This window comes from Dermacentor albipictus, chromosome 1, assembly GCF_038994185.2.
Source record: "Dermacentor albipictus isolate Rhodes 1998 colony chromosome 1, USDA_Dalb.pri_finalv2, whole genome shotgun sequence".
Classification (NCBI taxonomy): Eukaryota; Metazoa; Arthropoda; class Arachnida; order Ixodida; family Ixodidae; genus Dermacentor; species Dermacentor albipictus.
In genome coordinates, this window is record NC_091821.1 from 301,585,687 (window position 1) to 301,612,822 (window position 27,136).

General features: G+C 48.3%; 1 protein-coding gene and 1 long non-coding RNA gene across 12 annotated transcripts in view; one reads left to right on the plus strand and one right to left on the minus strand.

Moving 5' to 3' along the window:
* The window catches only part of LOC135920875 (retinol dehydrogenase 12-like), a 361,370-nt gene that overhangs the window by 50,691 nt on the left and 283,543 nt on the right, over positions 1-27,136 (minus strand). For 6 of the 11 annotated variants that reach the window (XM_065455123.2, XM_065455124.2, XM_065455125.2 and 3 more), the window contains exon 5: positions 13,003-13,281. In XM_065455123.2, the coding sequence (XP_065311195.1) occupies positions 13,003-13,281 (279 nt within the window). Of the gene's footprint in view, positions 1-11,624; positions 11,693-13,002; positions 13,282-13,455; positions 13,707-16,369; positions 16,733-27,136 lie in introns of those variants that run through there. The other 5 variants (XM_065455131.2, XM_065455130.2, XM_065455128.2 and 2 more) reach the window with 3 other exon arrangements.
* Positions 23,841-25,173, plus strand: LOC135920878 (uncharacterized). The gene is made up of 3 exons (XR_010570345.2): positions 23,841-23,924; positions 24,821-24,914; positions 25,013-25,173. It is a non-coding gene; the product is annotated as an uncharacterized lncRNA (long non-coding RNA).

A 27,136-nucleotide genomic window follows, 5' to 3' on the forward strand; every position in this document is an offset into this window, starting at 1 on the left:
GCGGGCGAAAAGATAACATGTCGCGGGAGCCTTTCCGTTCCCCTTCTTCTTAAGGATGCCGCACCACTTGCGGCAAGCCCGTAAGTGACGACACTGGAGTTGACGTGCAAACGCGGTACGAGTGCCGCGCGAAGCCCCTCCAACCACGCGCCACTTTTGCTGGTCGGCGGAAACGTGTGTGGAAGGGCTTTAGTGCCATGCGGGAGAGACAGACCTGTGTTCGTTTTCCCCCGTTGGTTTTTGAATGTGGAAGAGGGATTGTTGCAATGTTGGTTTTGACGGGTGGCTTCCTGTTACAGTACGTCCCGGTCAGCCGGCATGCATCTTCGGTTATGCAGAGTGGGACAAGTTCCCAGTGTTTTTCAATTTGAATATTTCTCACTGTAAATATGTCTTGCCTGTAGATTTCTGTACGTAAAGTTGCATTACTGTTACAACCTCAGGACTTCTCCAGTCCCTACAGTCATAGTTGCCAAACGTACCGTCTCTGGAGGGTGCATCTCTGGTGCAAGGAGCCGAGTCTGAAGCGAAGCACCGGAAAAGTAGCGAAAACGAGGGGGAAATCGGCTATTGTGATACCAGGCAAGCCGCCGACCGACCTTGGCAACTTCCGACCCCTTTCCCTAACGTCAACGTTGTGCAAGCTTGCTGAGAAAATGCTAGCCACACGAGTGTCGTGGTGGTTAGACCACCACGGTTTCTACCACCCTGCTCAAATTGGCTTCAGTCCATCCAGAGGTACTGAAGATGGGCTGGCTGTCTTGGCATCCTCAGTTTCATCTTCAACTCGTAGCCACACTGCCCGTACTGTCCTCGCTATGGACGTCGAACAGGCGTTTGATGACATCAGTCATGCTGCCATCTTGGCTTCAATTGACTTGCTGCATTTTGCCCCCACAGCACGCAATTTTGTGAAATTTTTCCTTGAAGGCCGACACTTCACAATTCGCCTCAGTGGTGACACAGTCGCCTCATTTGTCCCTCTTCGCGGCGTACCCCAGGGATCGGTATTGTCCCCCACATTATTCAATATTGCTTGCATCCCGCTTGCATGGCGCTTACACGGTGTACCCGACATAAAGTTCTTCTTGTACGCTGATGACATCATGGTTTGGTGCACTCATCGTGACCTGCAGACTCAAGCCGCTGCCCTTCAATCAGCTTTAGATAATACGTCGACTTACGCTTCTTCGGTCGACCTTAAGCTTTCCGTCAGCAAATCTGCATACATGTCAGTCGCCAATCGCTGGGGCCGGCGTAAATTCTCTGCAATACCCATTCGTCTTCATCTATCCGGAACCCTACTTCAACAATGTTCAACTATATGAATTCTGGTTCTGACGGTCCACCAGTCGGGAACCGGAACTGCTTGGCTCTCAAGCGCTTAAAGACAGGGCATTCAGACGTTGGGTCTAGTTAGGCGCATTGCTCCTAAAGCGGGCGGCGCCCGCTTATATGTTTCGCGACAGTTGGTGAAGGTGGTAGTGCAACCACGCCTTATCAAGCCCAATTCCAGCATTTGACGAGGTCACAATGGGATCGCCTTGAAGCTGTTAATCATGAGGCAATGAGGGTCATCACTTGCCTTCCCCGCATCACACCGATCGTGGCTCTCCAAGAAAATGCACAGCTGAACACACTAGACGAGCTGGTGCAGCAGCGACGTGATGCTCGCAGGCTTAAGGACAGCCTTTCACATGCAACGTGTGCTCGCAGGGCTTACGCTTTCTCGTACTCCCTTCTACCACCACCATCGCGAGTTCTTCCGCGCTGGAGTTTTGTACAGCTGAGCGATGACAACTATTAAAGACTTATTGCCAGTACTGGAAGTCGGGAATGGTCCGAGACGCTCCATACCAATTTGGGCAAATGGGGTCGGGGGCACTTGGACTGGTTGTGGTGGCCCAGCTGGTTGATATATGGTGATTTGCGACGCTGACAATCAAGGCACGTGCGCACGTAATGTTTCACAAAGGTGGAAATCCTTGGCCAGTAATATTTCTCTTCGACTCGGGCCAGTGTTCGCGCGTAGCTGAGCTGGCCAGATGTCGGTTCATCGTGGCAGGCTTGCAAGACCTCATGACGGAGGCACGTTAGGACGACACGTGGGTGGCTGCTTCCACTTGCAGAGTTCTTCTTGTAAAGAACATCATTACGGAAGCAGAATGATGGCAAGGTTCATACAAATGTTTTGGGCGCGCTTTTAATCGGGCCTTCTAAAAATTCAATAAGCGGAATCAGTTCGCTGTCTTCCCGCTGCTGACGAGCAATCGTGGCCGCGTCTAGAACATCTGTAAAAGCCATGTCTTCGTCATCTTCTGTGACTTCCTGCTCAGTCGGTGACCTTGAAAGGCAGTCGGCATCCGAGTGCTTTCGTCCGGACTTGTACATCACTGTCATATCGAATTATTGAAGCCTTAGGCTCTAACGCGCTAGTCGACCGGACGGATCCTTTAAGTTCATCAGCTAGCAAAGTGAGTGATGATCGCTGACAACACTGAAGGAACGGCCATAGAGATACGGGCAAAACTTTATAACTGCCCATACCACCGCAAGTCATTCCTTTTCTGTGGTTGAGTGATTAGACTCAGAAGGTGAGAGCGTTCTGCTTGCATATGCATTGATTCTCTCGGCTGAGTCTTGCCACTGCACGAGCACAGTACCTAGACCTCCGTTAACTAATATACGTCACCCGACATCAACTCACGCGGCGGCGTCGCATCGTGACCGAATTATAGCTGAAGACGCCTACCTGCCGCTTGGCTTCATCGTGCTTTACGTTGATGCAAGCATTCAGGACTGTGAAACGACCACTACACTTATTGCACTTGCGCACCTGCCTTAGTAAGACGTCCCGGTTTCAAATCCAAGAGCCTCCTTCCTCCTTTTGTGCTGAGCTCCTTGCTGTTCGAGAAGCGTTGTGCTCTGTCGCCGCCTTTCCCATGGTCCCCACGACCCGCATCGTCATCCGAACTGATGCCCTCCAGGTGACGCGGCTTCTGCGACGCGTCAGACGCAGCCCTGGAATTTGTCAACAGATCCATCTTCTGGCAGCATGCATCCCGTAGCCGATATCTATTAAGTTGATACCACGTGTCCTTCTAAGCTTCCAAAGCCGTGCGGATTATACGACCCGTCTAGCGACCCCTCCATCGTCACTGCCTCAACTCTTCCATCTAGATGATGCCACCCTTCTTTTATCAAGAAAGGAGCCCCTCCGGCGCCGCACACGTGCTCTCATACTTCCGTGTGCGGTAAACACGGTTGTGCGGTCCGGGTTTGGGTTGCCCTCACTCCTGCCGTGACTCGGAAGTGGCCGCACTTTCGCCAGTTATATCCTCGCCCTGGGTGTCCAGTCTGCAAGTCGCGAAATGCTAAAGCCAACATCAACCACCTGCTGTGGGTTTGCACTGCATTGAAACCGACGAGGCTCAAAACCACCTCGCAGCAGCAGGACTTTCGCCGCATAATCCGAGCGATTACACTGCGTGGACGCAGGGACCACATTATCGATCCCTTTTGGACATAATTAGATCTGCAAATCTTTTTTCATTAATTTCATCATCCTTATTCATCCCCATAGCATACCCCTGTATGCCCTGAGGCATTTACCCTCGCATTAAAAAAAGACCGAACCAATGTTCCCAAAGATGAGGGCGACAATACGACCAGAGCGGAAGCGACCATGTCAGAAAATCGGTGATGACGAAAGTGACGGAGGCGCGAAGAGCTCGAAGGTGCCGCGAAGAATACGACGTTGATGACGACGCGGAAACGCCGGCGGCTGCACGACGACAACAGGACGACGACGTGCCGACACTGAAGAGAGATGTCCTCACATATATATATATCGACATCCAGTATGCGGCACGTAGGAAGACGAAGATCTCGCGCATTGCGGAAGAGGTCCCTGCGCGATCGTTTTGCAGTTGGCCTGCAATTAAAGTGTCCTGCACTTTTTTCTGTCAGTTTCTGCTGCTTGTGAATCCTGACCCTTGTGGAGGCGTTGAACAAATGTTTGGGATGCTTGTCAACAGCCCAACATCAAGCCCAGGACGTTTTCCGCGTGTCGAAACACGCTCCGTCTACGAAACACGCGTCGCCAGCCGTCGTCTACTAGCCTAAGCCCAGAATTTGTTCCCCTACCCCTGTTACCACGAGTTCTCAAGCTATGGCAGACCCAGGCCCTCCACAGGTGACTCTTGACTCCTCGATCTTCCGTGAGCTTCCACGGCAATGCCCACGAGGATGCAGAAGACTGGCTCGAGGAATACGAGCGCGTAGCCAAGTATAATGAGTGGCATGCTGGACAGAAGCTGTCCCATGTGTATTTCTGTCTTGAAGACGGAGCCCGCAGGTGGTTCGTAAATCGCGAGGGAATCTGGCCAAGCTGGGATGAGTTCCGCCGCCAGTTCCTCCATACGTTCGGCAGCACCGAAAGGCGAGACCACGCGCAGCGTCTTCTCGAATCACGGATTCAAAAGCCGAATGAAATTGTTGCCATGTTCGCTGAGGACATGGCTCGTGCTTGTCGTCGTGCAGATCCCGATATGCCCGAGGCAAAAGAACTCATCCACCTCATGTGCGGCATAAAGGAGCAGCTGGTTTTGTGCGGAACCCGCCGACGAGCGTCGATGAACTTATTAAAGAATCGACAGCCATAGCGCGCGCGTTACACCCACGCAGCCACCAGTATGATCACTTGAGCAGCACTGGACCGGCAAGCGCCGCAGCAGTGAAGGTCAGAGACAAGGGTTCCTTGCGCCGGTTGATATGCGAAATTGTTCAGGAAGAAATTAAGAAGCTCACTGCCAGGCCAAATAAATGCACAGCTGCGTCGGTGGCTGAAGTTGTGCGCCAAGAAATGCAACCCAGCTACGCCGATGTTGTCCGTCGGCCGCCATCTCCGGTGCCGACACCACAGTCACATTCCCAGACTTGGCAGCCCAGCTACGCAGATGTTGCCCGTCGACTGCCACCTCCCATGCCGACCCCGCAGTATCACCAGCAGTCAGCACCGGCATCACCTTGGTACCACAAGGAACAACCGACGCGACCACCGTTTCGCAGAACCCACATTTGGCGCACAGCTGACTACCGGCCCTTGTGCTTCCACTGTGGGGAAGCGGGCCACATCTGCCGTCATTGCCCTTGTCGCGTCGAAGGGTACGAAGCGTTCCCATCCACTGCTTCTCGTCGTGCTTTTGACGGCAGCCGAGCGAACAACGACGCGAATTCAACGAGCTGGCAAGCCGATTCGCCTGGTTACCGGTCGCGCTCCCTTTCTCCGGGACGTAGTTTTCCAGCTGCAAGACGCAGTTCCACCTACGTGGCCCGAGGGCGATCTCCCAGCCCACGCCGGGGAAACTGAAGGCCGCGACCTCAGGGGGGAATGTTGCCACAAGTCGAAGTGCCGAAAATCCCCCATTGCCGTCGAACGAGAAGCCGATACAGCCGGATGATTGACAACAGACGAAATTGTTAGCGCCGATGTGACGGCCACGACGTGAGGGTGCTAGTAGACACTGGCGCGGACTTTTCAGTCGTAACTGAAAAACTTGCGGATAGACTTCGCAAAGTGAAAACGGAATGGTCAAGGCTGCACATTAGAGGTGCTGGAAGCCAGCTACTGATGCCGACTGGCCAGTGTACTGTAAGGGTCAACATAGGGGATTCGTCATTCGTCACAAATTTTGTTATTCTCCCCGACTGCTACAAAGATGTAATCTTAGGTATAGACTTCTTACCTACCATACATACCATACTTTAGGCATCTTAGGTACGGTATCAACATACCAGAATGCATACTAACCTTTTCTGGAGACGAAAGTGCAGAACTACAACGCAAGTCTGTGCACATCATAGAGGACGTGACCGTACTACCGTTATCTTGCCGTCCTTTTTCCGTCAGGTGCGACAAAGAGTACGATGGGGAATGTATTGCCGAACAGATAATTACGCTTTTGCTCACTCAAAGTATTGCCACGCCCAGATGTCTCGTCAAAGTAATGCATGGGGAAACAGTACGACTGCTGACAAACTTCAGCAAGCAACGACAACACATTGCAAAAGACGCAGCAGCTGCTTACCTCAACGAGATTGTGGAATTCGGCGAATGCTTTGGATTACAACAAGGAGAGAAAGACGCTTCGGCACCGTTACCTGGTCTTGACGTGAGCGCGAGCTTATCACCAGCGGAAAGGCAGCGCCTTGTGGACCTGCTTCACCAGTTTCGCGATTGCTTCTCGTTGACATCCAGAGTTGGTCAGACGCCCCTGACGAAGCACCGGATTATCAAGGAGGAGACAGCGAAACCAATTCGACAAAACCTGTACCATGTAGCATCAAAAGAGCGCGAAGCGATCTGAGAGCAAGTGAAGAAAATGCTCGACGACGACGTTATCCAACCATCAAAAGCCCGTTTCTTTATTGAAAACGTGGTTCTGAGGCACGGTGCACCAGCGGTGATAATAAGGTACAGAGGGACTGCCTTTACGGCTACACTTCTAAACACAGTGCTTAGCCTCAGTGGCACGGCTGGCCGAAAGACCACAGCCTATAACCCGTAAACGAACAGCCTAATAGAACGCTTGAACTATCGCCGACACGCTGAGTATGTACGTAGACGTGGAGCACTTAAATTGGGATGATATTCGACCGTGCATCACATTCGCCTACAGCACTGCTCAACCGGAAACAACGCGAAAGACAGCATTTAGCTTTCTTCATGGCCGTGAAGTGACGACGATGCTCGATGCGATGTTGCCACATGACTGCGGTGATATAGGCACGGACGCTGAAGCTTTCGCTCGACGTGCTGAAGAAGCGAGACAACTCGCCCGTGTCAGAATCGCCCGACAACAGGACTACGACGCGACATCACATATCAGCCAGGTGACAAAGTGTGGGTTTGGAGTCCCATCCGTCGGCGAGGGCTTTCAGAAAAGCTACTCAGGCGGCACTTTGGTCCGTACAAGGTTTTACGGCGCCTCAGCGACCTGAGCTATGAGGTTATCCCTGACAGTCCTGCTTCCTCCAGGGCGAGGCAGCGTCCACCAGAAGTGCACATTGTGAGCATGAAGCCCTATTGTTCGGGATGAAGTGCCTACACCTTGTCTGACATATCTTCCTGCCGCTAGGTAAGCACCGGGACGATGCTCTCTCTGGAGGGAGGCAAATGCCGCATCCAGAACGTGGCACTCAGAGGAAGGCGATGATCTTGCGCATTGCGGAAGAGGTCCCTGCGCGATCGTTGCCTGCAATTAAAATGTCCTGCCCTTTTTTATCAGTTCCTGCTGCTTGTGAATCGTGACAATATATATATTATACGGCTCACTTGTCTGCATCTGGGACTGTGCCATGGGCGGAGACCGTTCGACGTCTTTATCCGATTATTTTTATGCCGCGGAAACGAGAGGGCGATACTTGTGGTAGGCGGCGCAAAAACTAGCTAAATGCTGCTCAGGCGAAGCAGTGCAATTTGGGCGCTGTACAGGAACATATCGGCAGCAGCTCACTTTCCCTGCAATAGCATCCTGCACTTGCATCTCCACTGCGAACGCCATTGTGTGCCCTTGCCAGGAAAGGATGCGTTTGTCGTAAAAAAGTTGTGTAGCATTTGAGATCAGGAAATTCGTCATGCTGAAATTGCGCAGCTCGCAAAGCCATACACAAGGCATAAAAAGTAGGAAAGACGACTGATTATTTTCCATCTGCATGTCTCTTTTTTAGCTGCCTTCTTGTCACTAGAATTTCGCGCTGCGTCGCGTTCACATAATTTGGTAATGGAGGGATCATCTGTGCATTAGATATCAGTAATGAATACTTTTTTTTGGTAGCGCATTATTGGTGGCGGCGGATGTAAACAACTGTATGATATGGACTGTAGGATGTAAACAACTGTACATCAGCGGCGGCTAACTTACAGCGTCGCTCACGTCCGTCCTTCTACTGAGTGCAGATACTAACATCGCCGATACGCCTGTGAAGAAATTCGTCATTCCGAGAAGCGATTCTGCCACCAGGGTACATCGCTATATCAACAGGAAGAAGAGGCCGGCATCCTTCACTTGGCAGCAGCGGCGGCTAACCTACAGCGTCGCTCACGTCCATCCTTCTACTGATTGCAGGTTTGCATCTTCTTTGTAACTGCGATTTATTAGCATATATGGTTTTCATTGCTGCTGCTGCGACTGAAGTGTACTGTCGTTCTTTTGCCATGAACTTGTCGCGCTCAGAAGAAAACAAACTTGTAAAGGATCTAAAGCATGACCTGTCTGAAATACGCCAGTCGCACTAGAGGGAACTGCGGAAAGAGCTCCGCGAGGTCAAGGCTTCTCTTGATTTCGTGAACCATTGAAGATATGACAAACCGAGTGAAAGAAATTGAAACAGAAAATACTGAATTGAAAGGAGAAAACAGCTCCCTGTCAGGTGAATGCTCCATTTTGAAGGATAAAGTGTGAAAATGAACTGAGAATTGTTCAACTGGAGCAATACTCTAGAAACAACAACATTGAGATTAAGGACATTCCTACGGCAACGAACGAAAACCTCGACAGCATACTTAGGGCTATCGGGGATACAATGAACGAACCAATTTCAGAGAGCGACATTGAGATATGCCAGCGTGTACCAAGTCGGGGCGCATCACGACAGAATATTGTCCAGTTTCGTATATAGCTGTCGTAAACGGAATGCCCTGCTTTAAAAGGCACGAAAAAAGTGCATTACTACCGCTGACATTGGACAGCAAAATTCTCAGCGCATATGCATAAACGAGCACCTTTGTCCTGCATTGAAAATGCTGCTTGGAAAGACAGTAGCAAAAACAAAAAAAAAACGAGAAGAGCTGGCGTTTCTGCTGGACAAAAGAGGGCAACATATTCGTGAGGAAAACTGAGTCGTCACGTGTTCTTCGTGTCACAAAGCTCAGCGATCTTGAAAAGATAGAGTAAGTTACGCACGTGTACACCTTTCATTTCGACAACATAAAAACCACCTTTTATCGGTTTCAGAATTGCGAACGTTGTCACGAAACAAGAAATATTCATCTTCTCTGCTTAACAGTAATACCCAGTCATTAATACCCAATAAAGAGGAAGACATACAATGTTTATTTTTCTGTAGTGCTTTTCAGTTTGATGCTGTGATGCTGAGTGAGAGAAGGTGTCGAGATGCTACAGAAGTGTTGCAAATTTCAGGATATATTTCTTTCTTTTTAAACCGCGGCTTTAAAAATGGGGGCAGAGTTATGATGCTAGTTAAATGTAACATCAGCTGTGTTATTGTGGAGGCATTTTCGAAAATTACCCCTGACGTCAAAATACTCACCATCAAAAGCGGTGTTAGAGTGTACAGCATAATGTATCGTCCTCTCAACGCGAATGTTTCCAATTTCTTTGCATTTCTGGAAACCTTCCTAAGCTATTTTAGCAATATGGCCGACACTGTGATCTTTGGAGGTGACATGAACATCGACTGCTTGCAACAATTATCAAATCATAACGAATTTTGTAGAATCTTGCATGCGAACAACTAATCAACGCAGTTAGCCTACCGACGCGAGTGCAACCAATTTCATCGACTCTACTTGACGTCTTTATTAGCAATATTACCTCCGCGTTTCTCAGTGCTGGCGTCATTAGCTCTCACATGAGCGATCGCTTCCCCATTTTTCTTTTAACACAGTACGCTAAACCATCCAACACATTAAAACCCCGGCCTGCCAAAACTTACAGAGAGATAAATTCTTGTACACTGGAGTCATTTCGCTGTAATCTGCGTCTCGCTGATTGGAGCCATAGATTCTACTGAACCAGAAGAATCCCAAACAGAGTTCGTAAGGGTCTTTAAGGCGGCGTTTGACCAAAGTTTTCCACGTAAGTTAAGCAAACGAGCTCGGAAAACCTGTAAGCCATGGGTCACATGGGAACACTTGCAGAGTATGAAAGAAAACGATAAGCTCTACCAGCGTATCATGGAAAGAAGACACCCGGCTGACTTGCATATTTGAAGCGTTTCCGAAACAATCTAAACACACAGCTTTGAGAAGCAAAATGGATATACATGAACAATATTTTTTCTCCAGAAGTGTGTAGGAGACTGCAACTAGTCTGGAAACGACTAAATACCGTACTGCAAGACGACCCCAAAAACGAATCAATTTTATCAATCACCAATAGAGGCGAGACATTAACAAATACCCTATTAACGGATTCCTTTAACGAGTACTTCGCATTATTAGTCAAGAGTAAGCATGATCCCAAATGCCTTGAGCACGTAACAACACGAATAATGGATGGTGCATTCTTGTTTCCCACTACGGTGCACGAAATTTTAAGTTCCGTCATGTCCCTGCGGAATAGTATGTGTACCGATGCTTATGACTTCCAGATACAACTTGTAAAATATGCCATCAATATGATCGCACCTATTTTAGAACATGTAGTAAACATTATGTTTTCCATCGGTACTTTCCCCAAAGGACTTCAGACATCAAAAGTATCAGTGATTTTCAAGGGCGGTGATATCAACGACTTCTCTAATTACAGGCCAATTTCAATTATTCCCGTGTTTTCAAAATGCATTGAAAAGTTTATGTATGAACGCATGCCCAGCTTTTCAATAAAGCACAGCCTTATCACGCCATGTCAGTACGGCTTTAGGAGAGGTTGCTCAACCGAAACGGCTTTTCTCAGACAAAAAGAACACAATTTACAGTCCTTTGAAAATCAACTATGCACACTATGCATATTCGTTGATTATTCTAAAGCATTTGATTCAATTAATCACCAGTCCTTACTTGAGAAACTGGAACATTATGGCTTTACAGGCACTTTCCTAACACTTCTGACATCATATTTTCATCATCGTCGACAGCAAACAACTGTTAACGGTTTTCTATCTGAAGTAAAACCAATTCATGCTGGTGTGCCTCGGGGCAGTATTTTAGGCCCCTTACTCTTCGACATATATGTGAACGATATAGTTAACACAGATAGTAACACAAAATTTATTATATACGCAGACGATACAAGTATTTTCATAACAGGGTGTGATCCGTCTAGCCTGATAGAAAAAGGCAACGCGTTATTAACTAAACTTCACGCTTGGAGTGTCACTAACTTAAATGCTGCAAAGACGAAAGCAGTTTTATTTCGCCCTGAACATAAAGCACTCAATATAACCAGCAGTCTAAAAATTAAGTCATCAGATATACGAATATCACGCGAAGCTAAAAGTCTTGGTGTTGTTTCTGAAGAACACATGACGTGGACAGTCCCCAAGTAAATGAAACATTAAATAAACTTTCGAAGACTGTAGGGGTATGTGCAAATATTGCCACATCTTGCCTAAGAATATAAAATTAGTAATTTACAAACCCCTGTTTTTGTCGAAATTATCGTACTGCTATTTAGTCTGGGGCACGACAACACAGATTACCACTCAAAAACTACATAAACTTAAAAGAAGGTCCTTCGCAACATCGTTAATGCTGCATACGACGCACACACGGAACCAATCTTTAAGGCTTCAAGTCTGTTATCAGTGAATGAGCTTTACTCTATAATGTTCAGTAATCACTATAAATTGGACGTGAAAAATAACAATTCATTTCTTACTGAATTGTCCGGTCTGTGCCGGCTTGAGCATGCCCGTACATTGAGAATGCGTGAACTTTGGAAGGTGCCTAGAACACGTACAAAGTACGGCACTCAGATGTTAAAATACCAGATCCCTGCGCTGCTTAATAATCCAGAGCTCAAATACAACACAATGCCACACCTAATTGTCTTATTTGCTTTGCTATGACGTTCTATTTTTCGGTGCTTTTTGCTTTCGCAACAGAATGCGTAATCTCATGCAGTATTCGTGTACTCATGTGAACCTGTCATGTGTTCAAGCGTATTTCTTTTTTATTTTCTTTTTTCTTTTTACACAATGATTTGTTATGATTCTTTTACTAGCATTTATGACAAAACAGCTGATTTAAGACCGTACGAAAAAAATACACCTGACTTCTGTACAATGTTCGGTTTATTTCTGTTGGCGTGCTGTATTTGTTATGCACCTTGTCTGCCAGTACTCGGGGGTGCAGACCTCGTCAAGCCTGATAGATGGCTTTTTGTCTGTGCCCACCAAGTGTTTTTGATACTGAAGTAAACGATTGATTGATTGATTGATTGATAATGACTAACGTCAGAAATTTTACGATAATGGCTGTTGCGTAAAATTGGCGTTAAATTGGACAACGATTGTACTGAATGTGGCGCTGTTAACTCGTGCTTTGAGCTACGGCGGGCTTCTATTTCTGAATCGGAGAAAGAGAAAAAGAATAATTCTCTATTGAAAAGCAGGTGTTTTACTAGCTAGCGTTTGCGTACATGCTACACTGCAGAGGACAGTATGTACAGAATGAAAGAGTGAATGAATGAATGAACCACACAAAATTGTGGCCACAAGAAAAGTAGATGAAGAACACAAGGTGCATTTCATGTGACATTAGCTGGTGAATAGATGTTATGGGTTCCAAGAGTAGGCTTTTAGTAAAAAATATTACGGTCTTGGCCGTTAAGGTGAAAACAAGAAGACCCAGGTGGACAAAATTAATATGGAGGCACCCACACGAATTATGAGGTACCCACTGCGGCGTGCCTCATAATCAAATCGTGATTTCGGCACATAAAGCCCCAGAGTTTAAAACAAGATAAAAACAAATTCCTGATGAGTGGAGAAGTATAACCGGGGTGGAGAGCGAGCTTATTGTATTGAAGCACGAGAACGTGAAGTTGAAAGATTTGTGCGCTTTTGATGGGCAAGATCACAAATCCAACAGCATATACCCTAAGCTACCTCATTATAAAATTATTAGAAGGATAATTCGCGAGTTTAAGGGATTCTAACACTTAAACTGCAACTTCCGCGCAATTACTGATGTTCGCTCGCGTGAACAGCGTCTGGCATCGTGACCATCACCACGTTGTTTTAAAAATAACTTACTTTTCACTGAAACGCCAGGTATGCATGCAAAGTTATGGAAGCAAATGATCATAAGTTGGACATAGCGGTCGACTCGGTCCAGTGACGGCGTACCGGATCCCGTGAGCTTCCTGCTGAGCTCGACGGTGAAGAGCATGTTGCACTGCTTGGTGGTGCAATAGTTGAGCAGCGGGAACCAGTAGCGGCCGAAGCTCAGGTCCTCCGTGTTCAGCCGACCGGCCACCTGGCCGCACGAGCCGACGACCACCACGCGGCTCGGCTTGCTCTTCCTCAGCAGGTCTGCACACGCCCGTGAAGTATTGTAATAATTTGTTCCTTGCTTTCATTATATCACCAACTAAACTGCATTGTAAGTTATTTCGCCGTTTAAACAGCTTATTAGTCCAAGTCATCTCCTTCTATACATTAAAAAAATAGTTACTTGTGTTTTTTCTTTCGTTCTTTGCTACATACCTAAGCCATTGCAATGAGACAGCGTTATCAGGATTGACCCATCTTGCTTTCGAGTGCCCTTCCACCAGGATCTTCCCTCGTCATAAACCACAATAAAGCAGTTGCGAACACACGTACATATCGTGCATTGGTGTCTACACTGGCCCACAACGTTGCTCTCTTTGGTTAGACAGCGTCCGTGTTCAACGACTAATTTTAGTACATCCGTAATTGGCGCCGGTTCGTCAGCGAGACACATGACAGGCCGAACCCTGGGAAGCAGGCAAAGAAAGCTTCAATTGAAGGAACTTGCAAATCATTATGCTTCCCGCGAGTGATATTGCAATTTCATTATGGGATTTTCTCATTCCGCGAATATTCGCGCAACCTATTTTCCTACTTAAGAAATAGATACAGTGACAGCATACAAGGCCTAGATGGTAAAACACTGAATAGCGCAAACTTTACGCTAATTGTATTTCAGTCAGACTCGCCAAGAATATAACGTCACCACACAGAAGCAATTAAGCAGCACACATTCACTATGAAAAAAAAACGCTGTGAAGTACGCGCGAAATGAGTGCACACGCTAGGGCCTTCTGAGAGAGAGAGAGAGAGAGAGAGAGAAAGGCAGCTATGTTAAGCAAGTTCTCGTCACCCTACACGTGGGGAAAGAGGAAAGTCATAGGGAGCGCACGCGCAGATGAATGTTCACTCAAGGATATGTTCCCTCACAAGTGCTCATCTAGTCCTGCTGTTTTCAAAAAGTTCATTGGGGGTGCTATGCAGGATGCGCCGAGTTTTGCGAAACTCGGGATCTTCACGAGCTCTGGCGACACCCCTAGATGAACGCACAAATGGTACCGAGACACAGTTCATTTTTCGACAAGCCTCCAGTATTATTGGTTTATCTAGATTCACTCTGGGTGGATATCATTCTTTGGGCGTTGCCTTCTGGGCGGTCGACAAACTGGGGCTCACGTGATCATACCGTCGGTGCATGGTCGTGGCTTCTTCCACTTGTTTGTCGTTCCACCGAGTGCATTACATGCACAAGCAAGTTATAAAACAAATTCAGTTAGTACAATATTATAAGTTAATTTAACATGGTTTAGAAGCATTCTAAAGCTTACAAGAGGTGGTGTTTAGCACATCTTTAGAATCAAAAACAGATTACAGCGAATGTTGTCTACCACGTCAAAACAAACTGAGCTTGGTTATCTGCCCAGCATGTAATGGAAGCTTTTGTTTCACACAGGAAACAAACTGCTCTGTCCAGTACAATATTGAGGCCGGTATGGCACGTATTATGTCAACAGTGTCAATATACAAATTACACTTTTCACAGGCCATTGATTTCACCATTATGTTGTATGACGGTTCTTTCAATCAGTGCTTGTATCACATGAGCAGGTGGATTTGAAAGCAAAGCTTTGTTTGCTTCCATAATTGTGTGGTAAGGCACTGGCATACTGTCGAATAGCTCACAGTTCCTCGGTCCTGCACCAAAGAAGCCCAATGCTCTATTTGAAGTTGGATCACACAACAATTCGACGGCACACAAAGAAGAGTAACACACACAGCAGAGCATTCTGCTGTGCGTATTTCTCTTCTTTGTGTCCCATCGAATTGTTGTAATATTCAACTTCAAGCTTCTATACCAATACACCCAGTCTTCAACCTCACCAATGCTCTAGTTATTAGGCCACAATGGCGCACATCTTTGAAATGTCCAAACACAAATTAGCTCTCGAAAATATCACAAGTGTTAAATTTTGCAGCACAGCTGTATGCACGTGCCATATTATTTACCACTAAAGTCACAGAAATCAAAGGGGCAAGCATGAACCAGCCTTACTGCTGCCGTTACCATCATCATCATGACACCGATGGAACGACAGTGCCACGTTTCAGTAAAGGGAGTGCCGGAGGGAAAGGTGTGACAGCAAGGCTTACAATAAAAATAGCTTTTACAAGACATGTTCAATGCCAAAATATGCTGCATATCGCTCATCCTACTTTGGCATTGCGGCAAGCTTTTACTTGTTTGAGTATATCACGTTTGTGTAATCATTGCTCTAAAGCTGTACAAAAGGTCTATTTGCTCTGCAATTTTTATTTTTATCATGGCGTGTTAAAGACCCACTGTTCATTGGCATTCGCACCGCATTTCCCCTCATATTTAATTTTGCCTTGGTGGTTCATGACATCTTCACGCACACCAAATTCTGCAGAGCATTCGATCTGCATTGTTCTACTGCTTACGAATTAGAGCTCCATTATGAGACGAAAATATATGATTTATCCATGCAGAATAACGCTGCCCCCCCCTCCCCCCCCCCCCTAAAAAAACACACTGAACCTCTGGCACATGCATCAAAAGTGAACAGAGCAAACAAACTCAAGTATTTTCTTCATGCAAGCCATGCACACTAAGTTTCTAAATGCATTTTCATTTCGCCAGAAATGCATAGGCAGAACCGGCTTGGCGTAACATCCACATCTCCCGCTGCAACAAATTGTGCAATACCTCGCTATTTCATAGTGCGGCTGATAGATGACGCATGACCAAAATTCAGCATAATGCATGAGTAACTTCACGAATGAAGTACCCGAAGTTCTTTATGAGATTAGCATTCATAGGTTACTTCACACAATTCGTGATATCCATTTATCTATTTAGCCTTAATTAGCCTCTTTCCCAAGAAAGTGAGCCATTTGGAAGGCACCCTGACATACAAGTAGAACAATCGGCAAAGAGCTAGCAACCAGCGAAAAAGTCAGTATCATAGGCAGCCGCATGCGATATGTCGGTAACACAAAATTTAGGTCGGCTACACAGAAGTGGCAAATTTGGCAATATGGCGTGTCTAGACATTGGTTCAATGCTAATCACAGTAACGTTGACATGGAAGGCGCCTTTATTCCTACGTACTTTTCGTCCACACACCCGACTACGTTCGTAATATTCGCGCGAAGTAGGAAGCATTCTTTTATATATGCCCGCTTAGCCGCAGTCTTTGGGAGACCTAGCCACCGCTTACGCACTGCCGCATCGATAAGCGCGTCAGACACATCTCTCACGCAGCGGCTAACAGTAGTTTGATGACGTCCAATGTAACGCTCCGCGGCGACGCTTCCCTGAAAACTCCCAGACCCGTGGAGACGGAGGGCGCAGAGGACTTGCTTTACGACGGTGAGCGAATGAAGCCCGCCACGCTGTCTACGCAAACGAGTGTTCGCCTAGCTCGTCACACAGTCAGCGCACTGATATGGTGTCTAGATAGGGGAGGTGTGATGACCGGCCAGGAAAACCTGACCCCCGTTCGCGTGACTGCCGCGGGGCGGCGCTGTTGTCAGGGGCGCCGTCAGCACGCGCGGCCGTCCGCTGCGTGTTTAGAGGGAATGCTGTAGTGGAAACGCATTTGACTGAGTTTTAGAAATTTTAGCTAATACTGCAGTCCCTTAGACATCGCAAAGATGGTATTGCGCTACGGTTATCATGCGGTTTTCGAATACGGGGTAACTCAACCGAGTTTTCTGCTGGCAGAAAGCGAGCACGCATTTTAGAAATTCCATATTAAAGCCACTAAAGCAGCGGGGAGTTTATCTATCGTAGAATGCTGTTTGCACGATTTATATGCAATCGTATTCTTTCTTCTCCGAGGTCAACGCGATAACTGCTAGGATCCCCCGGAATGTTCATTTTCGCCACCCGTTTTTTTTTTTTGTAGTTGTGGGCGTTATTACGTACGAAAGCGTTTAAGTTCGTTTACACCTGCCAAATCAGCATTAAACCATGACATACCTTGTAGTGCAACGTCCTCGAGTCATTTCATTCTCACTGCAATTAAAAAACCAGATAAACAAAAGCAACATGTTTCTGGACGAGCAAACTTTATTGCATACAGCAGAATGTACTTCCAATTCTGCTGCTTGTTTCACGTAAGGCAAGGCTTCGTTCTTTTGCCTTTTTTCTCATCCATTTCCTGGTTGAGGCTCTTCAAATGAAAGTGGATTCTGGTAAGGCAGAAAAACCTGACCACCGATTCTGTAAGTGCCAGGCAATGCTCCACACAACCAATTTGTGGCACATTTGTACTCGCTTTCTTGAGTATGCTGAAGGCAGCTTTAGAATGCAGACGCGTTCTGCTAAATTCATGTGTTAGCCTGCTTTCAAGAGCTTGAATCAGACGATACAATGACTCCGACGGGTAGAGAAGCCCACCCAAGTCCCACTCTTTGGAGGCATCAGCTGGGAGTTCTTTTGGGACACAGTCCCTCGGCACAAGGCAGGCATCCCTGCATGCTGCACAGCTAGTTGAGAGCACACGCTTCCTGGCCACGTAGCCTGCAATGTAGTATACCAAGCGAGCATCGCTTCGTTTTTCAACATAGTCCACATGGTCCACGGCCACTTCAACAGCCTCCATGGGTAATACACCATCTTGTTTCTGATTTTCCAGGAGTGCCTCTTCCGCAGAAAGAAGGGAGTCCAGAAGTCCTGGCGACACGCTTCCACCTCTAGGGCTCTTTGCAAGACTGTAAAAGCTCAAGCACCTGCAAATGTTGAAATTACAGGAAGCTGTTCAGCAAAATTATTTTTACAGCCAAACATATACAAGTACCTGATGATAAGGATGAACTGAGCCGGGGTGGGGTGATCATTTGCACCACTTGCCTGCCGTACTATCCCAAACGAGCGCTCAAGGCAGTCTTGGCTCAGGTGCGACGTCATCAGGTATCTGAAGCCGACCTTTTTGGTTAAGTACTTCAGGAGGGCCTTTGTGGAATGTATTGAAACACGTAGCGGTTTGTCGGCCCTTGGAATGGCATGCGCCCACTTCAAAAACAGTTCTTGGCAAGTCGGCGCACGGAAAAGGGACACTTTTTCCGAACAAGATTTATAACCGGAATCGCACCCTGGAACGAAGCACCACCTCTGAGTTTTTTTCTTTGAAGTTGAAGGCATCTTCGTCAGCCCACACCAGTTATAAATAAGCAGCACACGAAACAATCTGCAGCAAAACACACCGTGAACATCCGGCGCCCAGGCGCTGTCTAGCCGGACTCGCTGCCTTCTCTGCGCAGTCTCCGCGGAAATGCACACGGCGCCCCGGGCCGCAGCGCTCTGTATTGCCCTAGCGGCAGTCACGCGCAAGGGGATCACCCCTAAGGGCGCCGCGGTCATCACACCTCCCCTATCTAGACACCCTAGCACTGATGTCTTCGACGAGGCGCTGCTTCGACAGGCGAAAAAGATGCTGAAACTCTACGTCGGTCATGTGGGTGAACGGGTCCAGACGGTCATACTGCCGCTTGCTGCCGCTTGGTGCAATGACACAGACCGCTGCTGCCGCCGCCATGTTCCCGAGTTGAACTCGGAGGGGGTTCTACTTCTACTCGGAGGGGGTTCTACAAAAAAGTTCTACTTCCTCAACAGTTGGCATGAATGTTGCGCTAAGTTACAGCTTGAAACAGCAAATATGAATTTAAATGAAATTTACATGAGTGGAACACCTTTGCGCGCTCGTCGTCACAACATATAAACAGCGGCACAAGCGCCTGCATGAAATCACGCGATTTAAGCAAAGGTATAAGTACTCCCCCCCCCCCCCCCCTCCCCCCCAATAATAACAAGAAACGAAACTGAAATTCGAGCCTCCCAGATTCAGCAGCGTGCGCGACTATCTTGGAGGCTGGTGCATTTCGCCGATTCCGCTTGGTGCGCTGAGAGCCAAAGTCGGCCGCAGGCGCCTATGGGAGTGTCCGCTCTTGTCGTATACTATGTTATAACATAGTATACTCTATGGATACGGTGTCGCGCTGAGAGGCATCAACAATCTTGAACGCCGGCATAAAACCCGCACAACGCACTGTCATCGGTGAGGTACTGAGCACCACTATCAAAAACAAAGCGTTGACTGTCGCTGGCTTATGCATACATCTTCTCGGGCTGAGCTGGCCCCACAACACGGTTTCATTGCCTGCATTGCGGCCACGTAGCGCACAGTAAATAACTATCGGCACGTCACTGTAGCTGCTTGCAAGGCGTCGATGCGCCGAGGGGGACGACGATGCTGATTAGTGCGTATTGCAGCAGTCGTTTGAGATGGCTGTTCTGACATCGGTGATTTATCGGAGCCACAGCGTCGTGAACCAGATCAGCGTCCGAGAATCGCTCGCTCTTCTAGACCCAGTGCAATAGCATTTATTCATCCCAAGCACTGCGCATTCAACAGTACCAACACCTTTCTCCGTTCGAAGTCTCATTTCATAACTGCACACAAGAGCCCTCACCTGCCAAAATGCGATTGCTGCGGCGTCGTTACGATATCCAGCAGAGGTAATCCACAAGCACCTTGGACTGCACAACACTCAAATACTACGTACATGCGCTCAGAGGCATCTCACTGCGCAAGCGATGACAAGCGATGAATTGTGTCGCTGGGAAGCACGCACTTCTTCGCAATGTATATATCGCAGAGGCTTCGCGCACAAAGATAAACTGCTACATTTTTCACTGAACTGCGTCACTACGGATCCTAAAATAACATACCGCCATTTTTCAGCGACAGTCGTTGCTTCCGAATCTATGATTAATGTGTCGTTTTTAGTTGGTAAGGCGGGGGCCTTAGGGCACATTCACACCGGCGACTTGAGGAGGTCGCGCGACCAAGTTGGTCGCTTTGCGACCAGTCGCAAACGGTCGCCTTTCTCGAAAAGCGACCATTTTGGGCCAGTCGCTCTCTGCGCGATTTTTCAGTCGCGCGACCGTGGTCGCAAAACTGATAAACCAATCAGCGGCGCACCGGAAGTGATCTTTCGTGTGTCTACATCCGGCCTCTTCCGGCGTCGCATTAAAATTCCGCGTAGATACCGAGAGTTCTCGCTGAGAACGATAATCTCCGGGATTGCGACTTGCGGGTCGCGCTCAGCCAGGCTTGCCGGTGTGAACATCAGTCGCCTTCGGTCGCTTTTTGATTGCGAGTCGAAAATGGTCGCGCGACCTCCTCAAGTCGCCGGTGTGAATGTGCCCTTAATAGCCTAGTGAAGCGCCTGCGATGAACAGCCGTACGGCAGCGCTGGGTTTTCATTCTCCTAATAGAGAAAGAGTGGTCATGACCCTCCATGGGTCATGGCTGACTTTATTGAGAATAGCACTGCAGCGCCCCTAGGGGACTTCTCACCGTATAAACTACCTCGTGCGTGCGACCCTCTTCAATGTATGCGCTTCTAAGCTTTCGCGTCACTGTCGCCACTCACGGCAAGAAGTGCAAAATTTAATAATTTGCTCGATCTCCGTTTGTCATCAGAAATTTCTAGCATTCACAACGAAAACCAGATACCTAAAGAAATAAATATTTTCGTTATTTTATTTGTTGTATTTTAACGTATTCATGTGAGTGAAAGTGTAGGTGCGAGAATGCGCCGCATGTACCCTGTTCGCATTCAATGGGGAATAGAAAGATAGTGCCCGAAAGAGGAGGCACGCCCTTGACGCACCCGGGAAAGGCGTGGGAAGCGGCTCACGGCAAGTGTGCAGACAGACAGCGGGACAGTCACGGTATTGCTAAGTTGCGATAATCCCTTGATAACAATACTCGGCGCTGGCGCGTTTCTTTCTACAGCCTTCTGCGCTTGAAACGCGGAAGCAGCGTGCCGCGCAGGGTGTGCATGTGTTGTCATACGCGGATTTTTGTCTACATATTTTTTTGCCTGTAGCTTCTGCGCGGTCCGCGCTATCTCCGTTCACTGACTGCCGTCGAGCAAACTCGGGTAAGACTCGGGTGAACGAGAAACTCGGCGCATCCCGCATAGCACCCTAGGGCTTTAAATGCATTGGAATTGCGAGTGTCAAAGTTGAAAAAAGTGTCTGTGTAGTGTGGGAAAGTGGTCACATGGTAGTGGAGCCGACGGTGGTCTGCTCTGGACCATCGTCAATTGCGCTTCGCTCCTCGAAGAGGCAGAAATTGTGTCGAGTGAGCTCCTGAATAACACTTTGCAATATGGATCCAGGACCTGAAAGAAGTGCGACGTAATGCTAACGCCTTTACTTTCGCATTTACCACTAAAGTGCTATTGGATTTTTGGGCATGTGAGAGTTATCATGACGTTATCACCTAGGGCTGCTCTCTGTCTGCAACGTCACCAATTGTTAACCGAAGAACAAAAGCTCAACGACTGCTTTGGTTTGTTGCCCTTAGTCACGTTATACAGGATGCCCCAGCTATCATGCATCAAGTGTTACAGAGGAGCTCTGTATGGTTCAGATCCAGGGTTTAGTGGCGTGTGTGAGCAGAAATTATCATCATCAGCAATGGCTCAAGCGTAACCGTCGTCTTCGTTGGCGCCCGTCGGCGCAACCGCGCGAACGCGCGTGTCATCCTGCTCGCACGCTCGTCGTCGTCTTCTTCCACAGCTGGCTCCGTTTTGCAAAAAGCTATCATCATCATCACCAATGGCTCTTTCGACTGCGGCTGACGTCACGGCTGTATAGGTGATCCCTAGTAAATGATCTCAGTTTCTTTCCACCGGTGCAATGGTCAGGCCGCGCGTCGTCAGGACTGCAGAAGGACAGCGCGCGTATGAAGAGCGACGGAGGGAGCAGCGACGCGAGTGTGATCGTCCACGGCGTGCGGATGCTAATGCAGCGGCATCCGACGAGCGTACCCGCGAGACGGCAGGTAAGCGACCAGCGAGACCCACGGAAGCACACCACGTCAAGGGGTCAACGTGGGTGAGTTCAAGGGCGCGAACGCGAGGTTCCCAAGAGGCTTACTTAATCGTCATTTCGACCCTGCCTGCAAAGTCTGCGACAGACTATGGTTCGGTAACGACCTCACTACGATCGCTGCCGTGAGGGACGACGAGAAGCGGCAACGTGCGTTGGAGGTGTTAACGCGGTGCTTCCCTGCAAGTTGGTGGTACGTGTACAGAGGCTCTGGTAAAGGCTGCGCTTCCACGTTTTTTGACGACGAATGGGTACGTGTGCCCGCTTGTGTCGGCGCTTCTTCCGAAGGTCAGCTCCGATCGGATAAGCTTCGCTGGTGATCCACCTTCACACAGTGGAATGGCTCATGAATTAAAGAAAAAAAGACTTCGATGAAGTTATCCTAAGATGAATAAACTAAGATTTGGTATGGCACAACTTTTTGAGAAATGATACAAGTCACGGAAGAAAAAATATACGCCGTGACGTCACACAAATAATTTCCAAAATAACAACTCTTGATATGTCAGCCCGACGTGTACGTGGCCATAACAAGTTTAACAACGTCGAACGTCGAAAACGGTGTGGGTGATTGCGCGCCCCTTCGTTTGTGGTGTCTTTTACCCGGCCTATCCCCGTTAAAAATGTTTCAACCGGCTCAGATTTGCACGACATCTTTGAACCCAATATATTTTCGGCTATGTTTAGCGGATGTCTGCATTCTGATTTATTATCTGCGCAGGTATGGCGTACTCAAGATATAGCTGCCGTTACTGTGCCTAGGCACAGTAGCTGTCGACTTTGGTAACACCGCAAATACAAATACGTGCAGCGTCACTGAACGGCGGGGCCGAACTAACAAATGAGACACGACTATCGGGTCTGAGCCCAGCAACGGTGTGCACTACAACGAAACGAGTGCGCCAAGCAATGTGCGTAACGTAATAATATAGCCTGCCCAACCAGAAATGTGACCGGCGAGGCTCAGACAACATGACCCACGGCTTTCGTAGCAGCGAGCGAACGGTGCCGAACGTTATTTAGTGCGAAGAAAGGCTGTAGACGCTCGCGTATCTCACCAAATCGTCTGAAAAAATACGAGTTACTTCTGAGGAACGGCCACTCTCCTCGCAAAGGCGCGGGTACCGCGCATTTTCAAATTTTCCGCGGTCGATCCTGTACAGCCAAAATTTTCGGCGACCCGCGTTGCTTCTTTGGATGGAATAACGAAAAGTTTTTTCCCTTAACCTCCTCAGTTGTTGCACCCATAAGCACAACAGAGGCTAAGCAACGCCGCAATACGTAAACGGCGCCAGCGCTAACGAAATGCTTCCCGCCAAAACTCCGCCGCCAGAAACAAAGCGATTTCGATACCCGGGAATGGCGCTGGCGTCTGCAACGGACTCGATGCCAGCGCCGCCGTTCAGGGTGGTGCCATCCTTTGACCACGCCGCCTCTTTCTCGCTGCGACGCCATTTTGAATCACGGCGGGCGGACAGAGTGGTCGCAGTTGATCGGTGCTAACAGCTGAGCTTGCGTTGTTCGAGGCACTCGCTGGCGGTTTACCTTGTTTGACAGTGTTCGGCTGAATGTCTGACAAGCTTGTCAAGTCCACTGAGCCATCATGACGGGCTGTTGTGTGCCAGTGTGCTCCGGGTCAACACGTAAAGGCTTGCGTTGTTTTCGCTTCCCCCAGGACTCGGAGCGAATAAAGAAATGGGAAGCTCAAGCAAAGCGGGATCGGTGGAACGCAACTGACAGCTCATACATCTGCGAGGTGAATTCCAAAACGGTTAAGTCTTATCGATCCGTATTTTGCAATTAAAGCAAACTCGTGTACGCCGCTGCTGCATGGGCAGCGTATAGGTACGCGCATACGTACAGGCGCGAGCGTGTTTTTCGTTTTGAACTTAGCTTTTCTACGCGAGTAGTGCCCTGATTATAGAGTCGGACAAGGGTGATTTTTATTCGCGGAATATTTAACACTAGGAAAAAATCGTAACGTCGCACACCTGTTTTATATTTTCACAGGAAGCACTGACGTCTCTTTTGCAAAGTTCGCGTCGCTGTTGTTTAGACAGCAGGGTTACTTTTACGTTGAGCGAAAATAGAAACAAAAGTTAAGTGCTCGTTATTTGCTAATGAAGGCACACACTGCTTCGTCTGGAGAGTGCGGCTGTTGTGCTGGTGCCACTCGAAGCCCTGCGGTTTTCGTTGAGATCTCAGTAGATAATTGCGGCTCTCATGTCAAAGTGCATAGAGGATTTTTTTTATTGGTATATAATTGCATCGTGCTATTAGAAAGCGGCGTAGCCGATGTTATGATCACGGGCATACTTGCACTACGCTGTTCGTAAGCAGACCTTGTCGCTGCATGTTCATTCCCGATCGTGGTTACTATTCTGTGACGGAGCTAAATACCTAAGCAGGATGTACTCATGTAAACGTGCAGCTAACGCACATTATGGGTCAAAATTTTCCTGATCTTTCTGGCTCGGCGTCCGTCGTAGCCTGCGCGTTGTTTGGAAACGTGCGAGGTTCGGTAATGGAGCAACATTTTTTATGAACATTTTCTGTTACGCACCTTAAATAACTGGTTATTCTTTACAAGTATTTTTGTATCAGCCCAAACAAACGTGAATAATGACATTTGGTGTTTGATTTATTTTTTAGCTCCACATTGAAGAGGACTAGTTTGAGAGAAATCGACAGTATGGACGCCGCCTGTTAAAGTCTACAGCTCTGCCCACGCTGTTCGACTTTAGACGTGAGTAATAATTCTAGTAGAGCGTATTATTTCCACGATTTGCAGTTATTTCATTAAGCACTGAGACATGTCTTTCTTTATTGTTATCATTAATTCAGCTCAACCTAAGCGAAGGAAACTCCCTATGAGACGTACTGCCGAATGTGGACCTGCTGGCGAGGAAGGCACCAACTCCTCCTCAACAGTTGCTACAGACGCTGACCAAGAAGACTCCGCAGAACTGAGTCGAGATAGTGCCTCTTCTTTCGAAGAAAATGCAGTCGAGCATAAGAGAAATGAAGATATTTCCTCGCTCTCGGTATGTGAGCTACGAAAGGCTCTGCAAGATGCGAAAAATAAAAACACTGATTTGCATGAAAACTTGTCGATATCAAAAAAGAAGTTGAAGACTGCTGCCAGGAAAACAAAGCGGTTAGAAAAAGATCTCTCACCGCTGACCAAAAATATGGATTTCTTGAATGAGGACCAGTAGGCTGCCTTGAAGAGAAAGAGCCGGAAAGGTAGTGCATGGAGTGCAGAAACCATAAAGAAAGCGCTGCAACTCAAATTTCCTTGTGGCTCTGCAGGCTACGACTTACTTTTAGAACAGTGCAATCCTTTTCCCTCACGAAGAACACTTTGCAGACGCCTGCAGCAGCTGTCATTTAAGCCCGGCGTTTTGATTGATATAGTAAATATGATGAAAGTGAAAGTGGCCGCAATGTCAAACATTGAAAAAGACTGCGTCATATTTCTCGATGAAATGGAGACTCGCAAGGGTGTCGAGCTAGACCGCAGTGGTGACGGCTTTCTTGGCAAGGTGACGCTCCCTGAAACCGACCGAGCAGCAAACCATGTACTCTTCTTTATGGTTGGGGGCCTAAACACCCACCGGAAGCAAGTGGCTGCTTATCACTACACAGGTGCTTTTGTCAATGGAGAGAAGCTGAGAGACTTTGTCTTCCATTTAGTCAACCTTTGTGCAGACATTTCTTTGCGTGTGCTGTGCGTGAGACGCAACATGGGGAGCTCCAACCGTGTGATGTGGCGGAGCTTAAACCTGTGAAGCTCCGCTGCTCTGTCACTAGATGCACTGTTCCCCACCCATGTGACAATTCTGTGCTGTTATCGCCCGCCTGTGTGCGGCGTGCAACGTCACGACAGATAGCTGGACGACCACTGTGATTGCCAAGCTACTTGTGACACGTGACGTCCCCAGAATGTATATTATCGGCCAGCACAATAAACGGGGGACTTTCCCTTTCGTCACCCGGAGCGCGGCTCGTCGACTGTTCCTTCCGACACGCATACGCGTCACGCTCGTATGCCGTGTCACGACATGGTGCCAGAAGTGGGCGGTGGTCAACTATCTCGCTGAGGCCGTGGACGGCAGCATTTCCAGAAAATGGCAAACAAGCCCGCAACGGTAATCCCCGGGCTCCAACAGCCACCACCGCTGGACTTTGACAAAACGTCAGAGTGGCCGGCGTGGATCGACCACTTCGATGACTACCGCTTCGCCACAGCTCTCAACGAACGTTCGGGAGAGGCCCAGGTACGCACGTTACTTTACACAATGGGACGCCAAGCCCGCGAAGTCTTTGCTACATTTGAGCTGACCGACGATGAAGCAAAAAGTTATGATGTCGTGAAGCAGAAGTTCGACAGTCATTTCGTCAAAGAGCGGAACATTGTTTATGAAAGTGCCTGCTTTCACAGACGCCAGCAACGGCCAGAAGAGTCGGTGGATCAGTTCGCAACCGCACTTCACGTGCTGGCAGACCGCTGAGACTTTGGGGATATGAAGAAGAGACTCATCCGGGACAGGTTTGTCGTCGGGCTCCGGGACGTGCAACTATCCGAGGCCTTGCAGATGGATCCGCAGCTGACATTGGCTACGGCGCTAGCCAAGGCTCGCCTCAAGGAAACCGTGCGTCAGCAGCAGCAGACCCTTCGACCGGAGGGTGTCCACATCGGGAGCCCGCCAGAACTTCAGGACCAAGGCGCCATCGTGGACGCCGTAGGCCACCAGAAACGCCCGCAGCACAAAGAGGGATGGTGGTACTGTGGTAACAAAGGACATTTTGCGAAAGCCTGCCTTAAGAAAGTTGGGTCAGCGCAAAGAAAGGTACGCGTCTGGGCTGTCGAACGTGGTACCGGGGAAACTTTCATTGGCGCGATTGACGCGGCCGGGAAAGCGCGCTATGTGCAGGTTCTGATAAACTCTGTGCCTATCCTTGCTA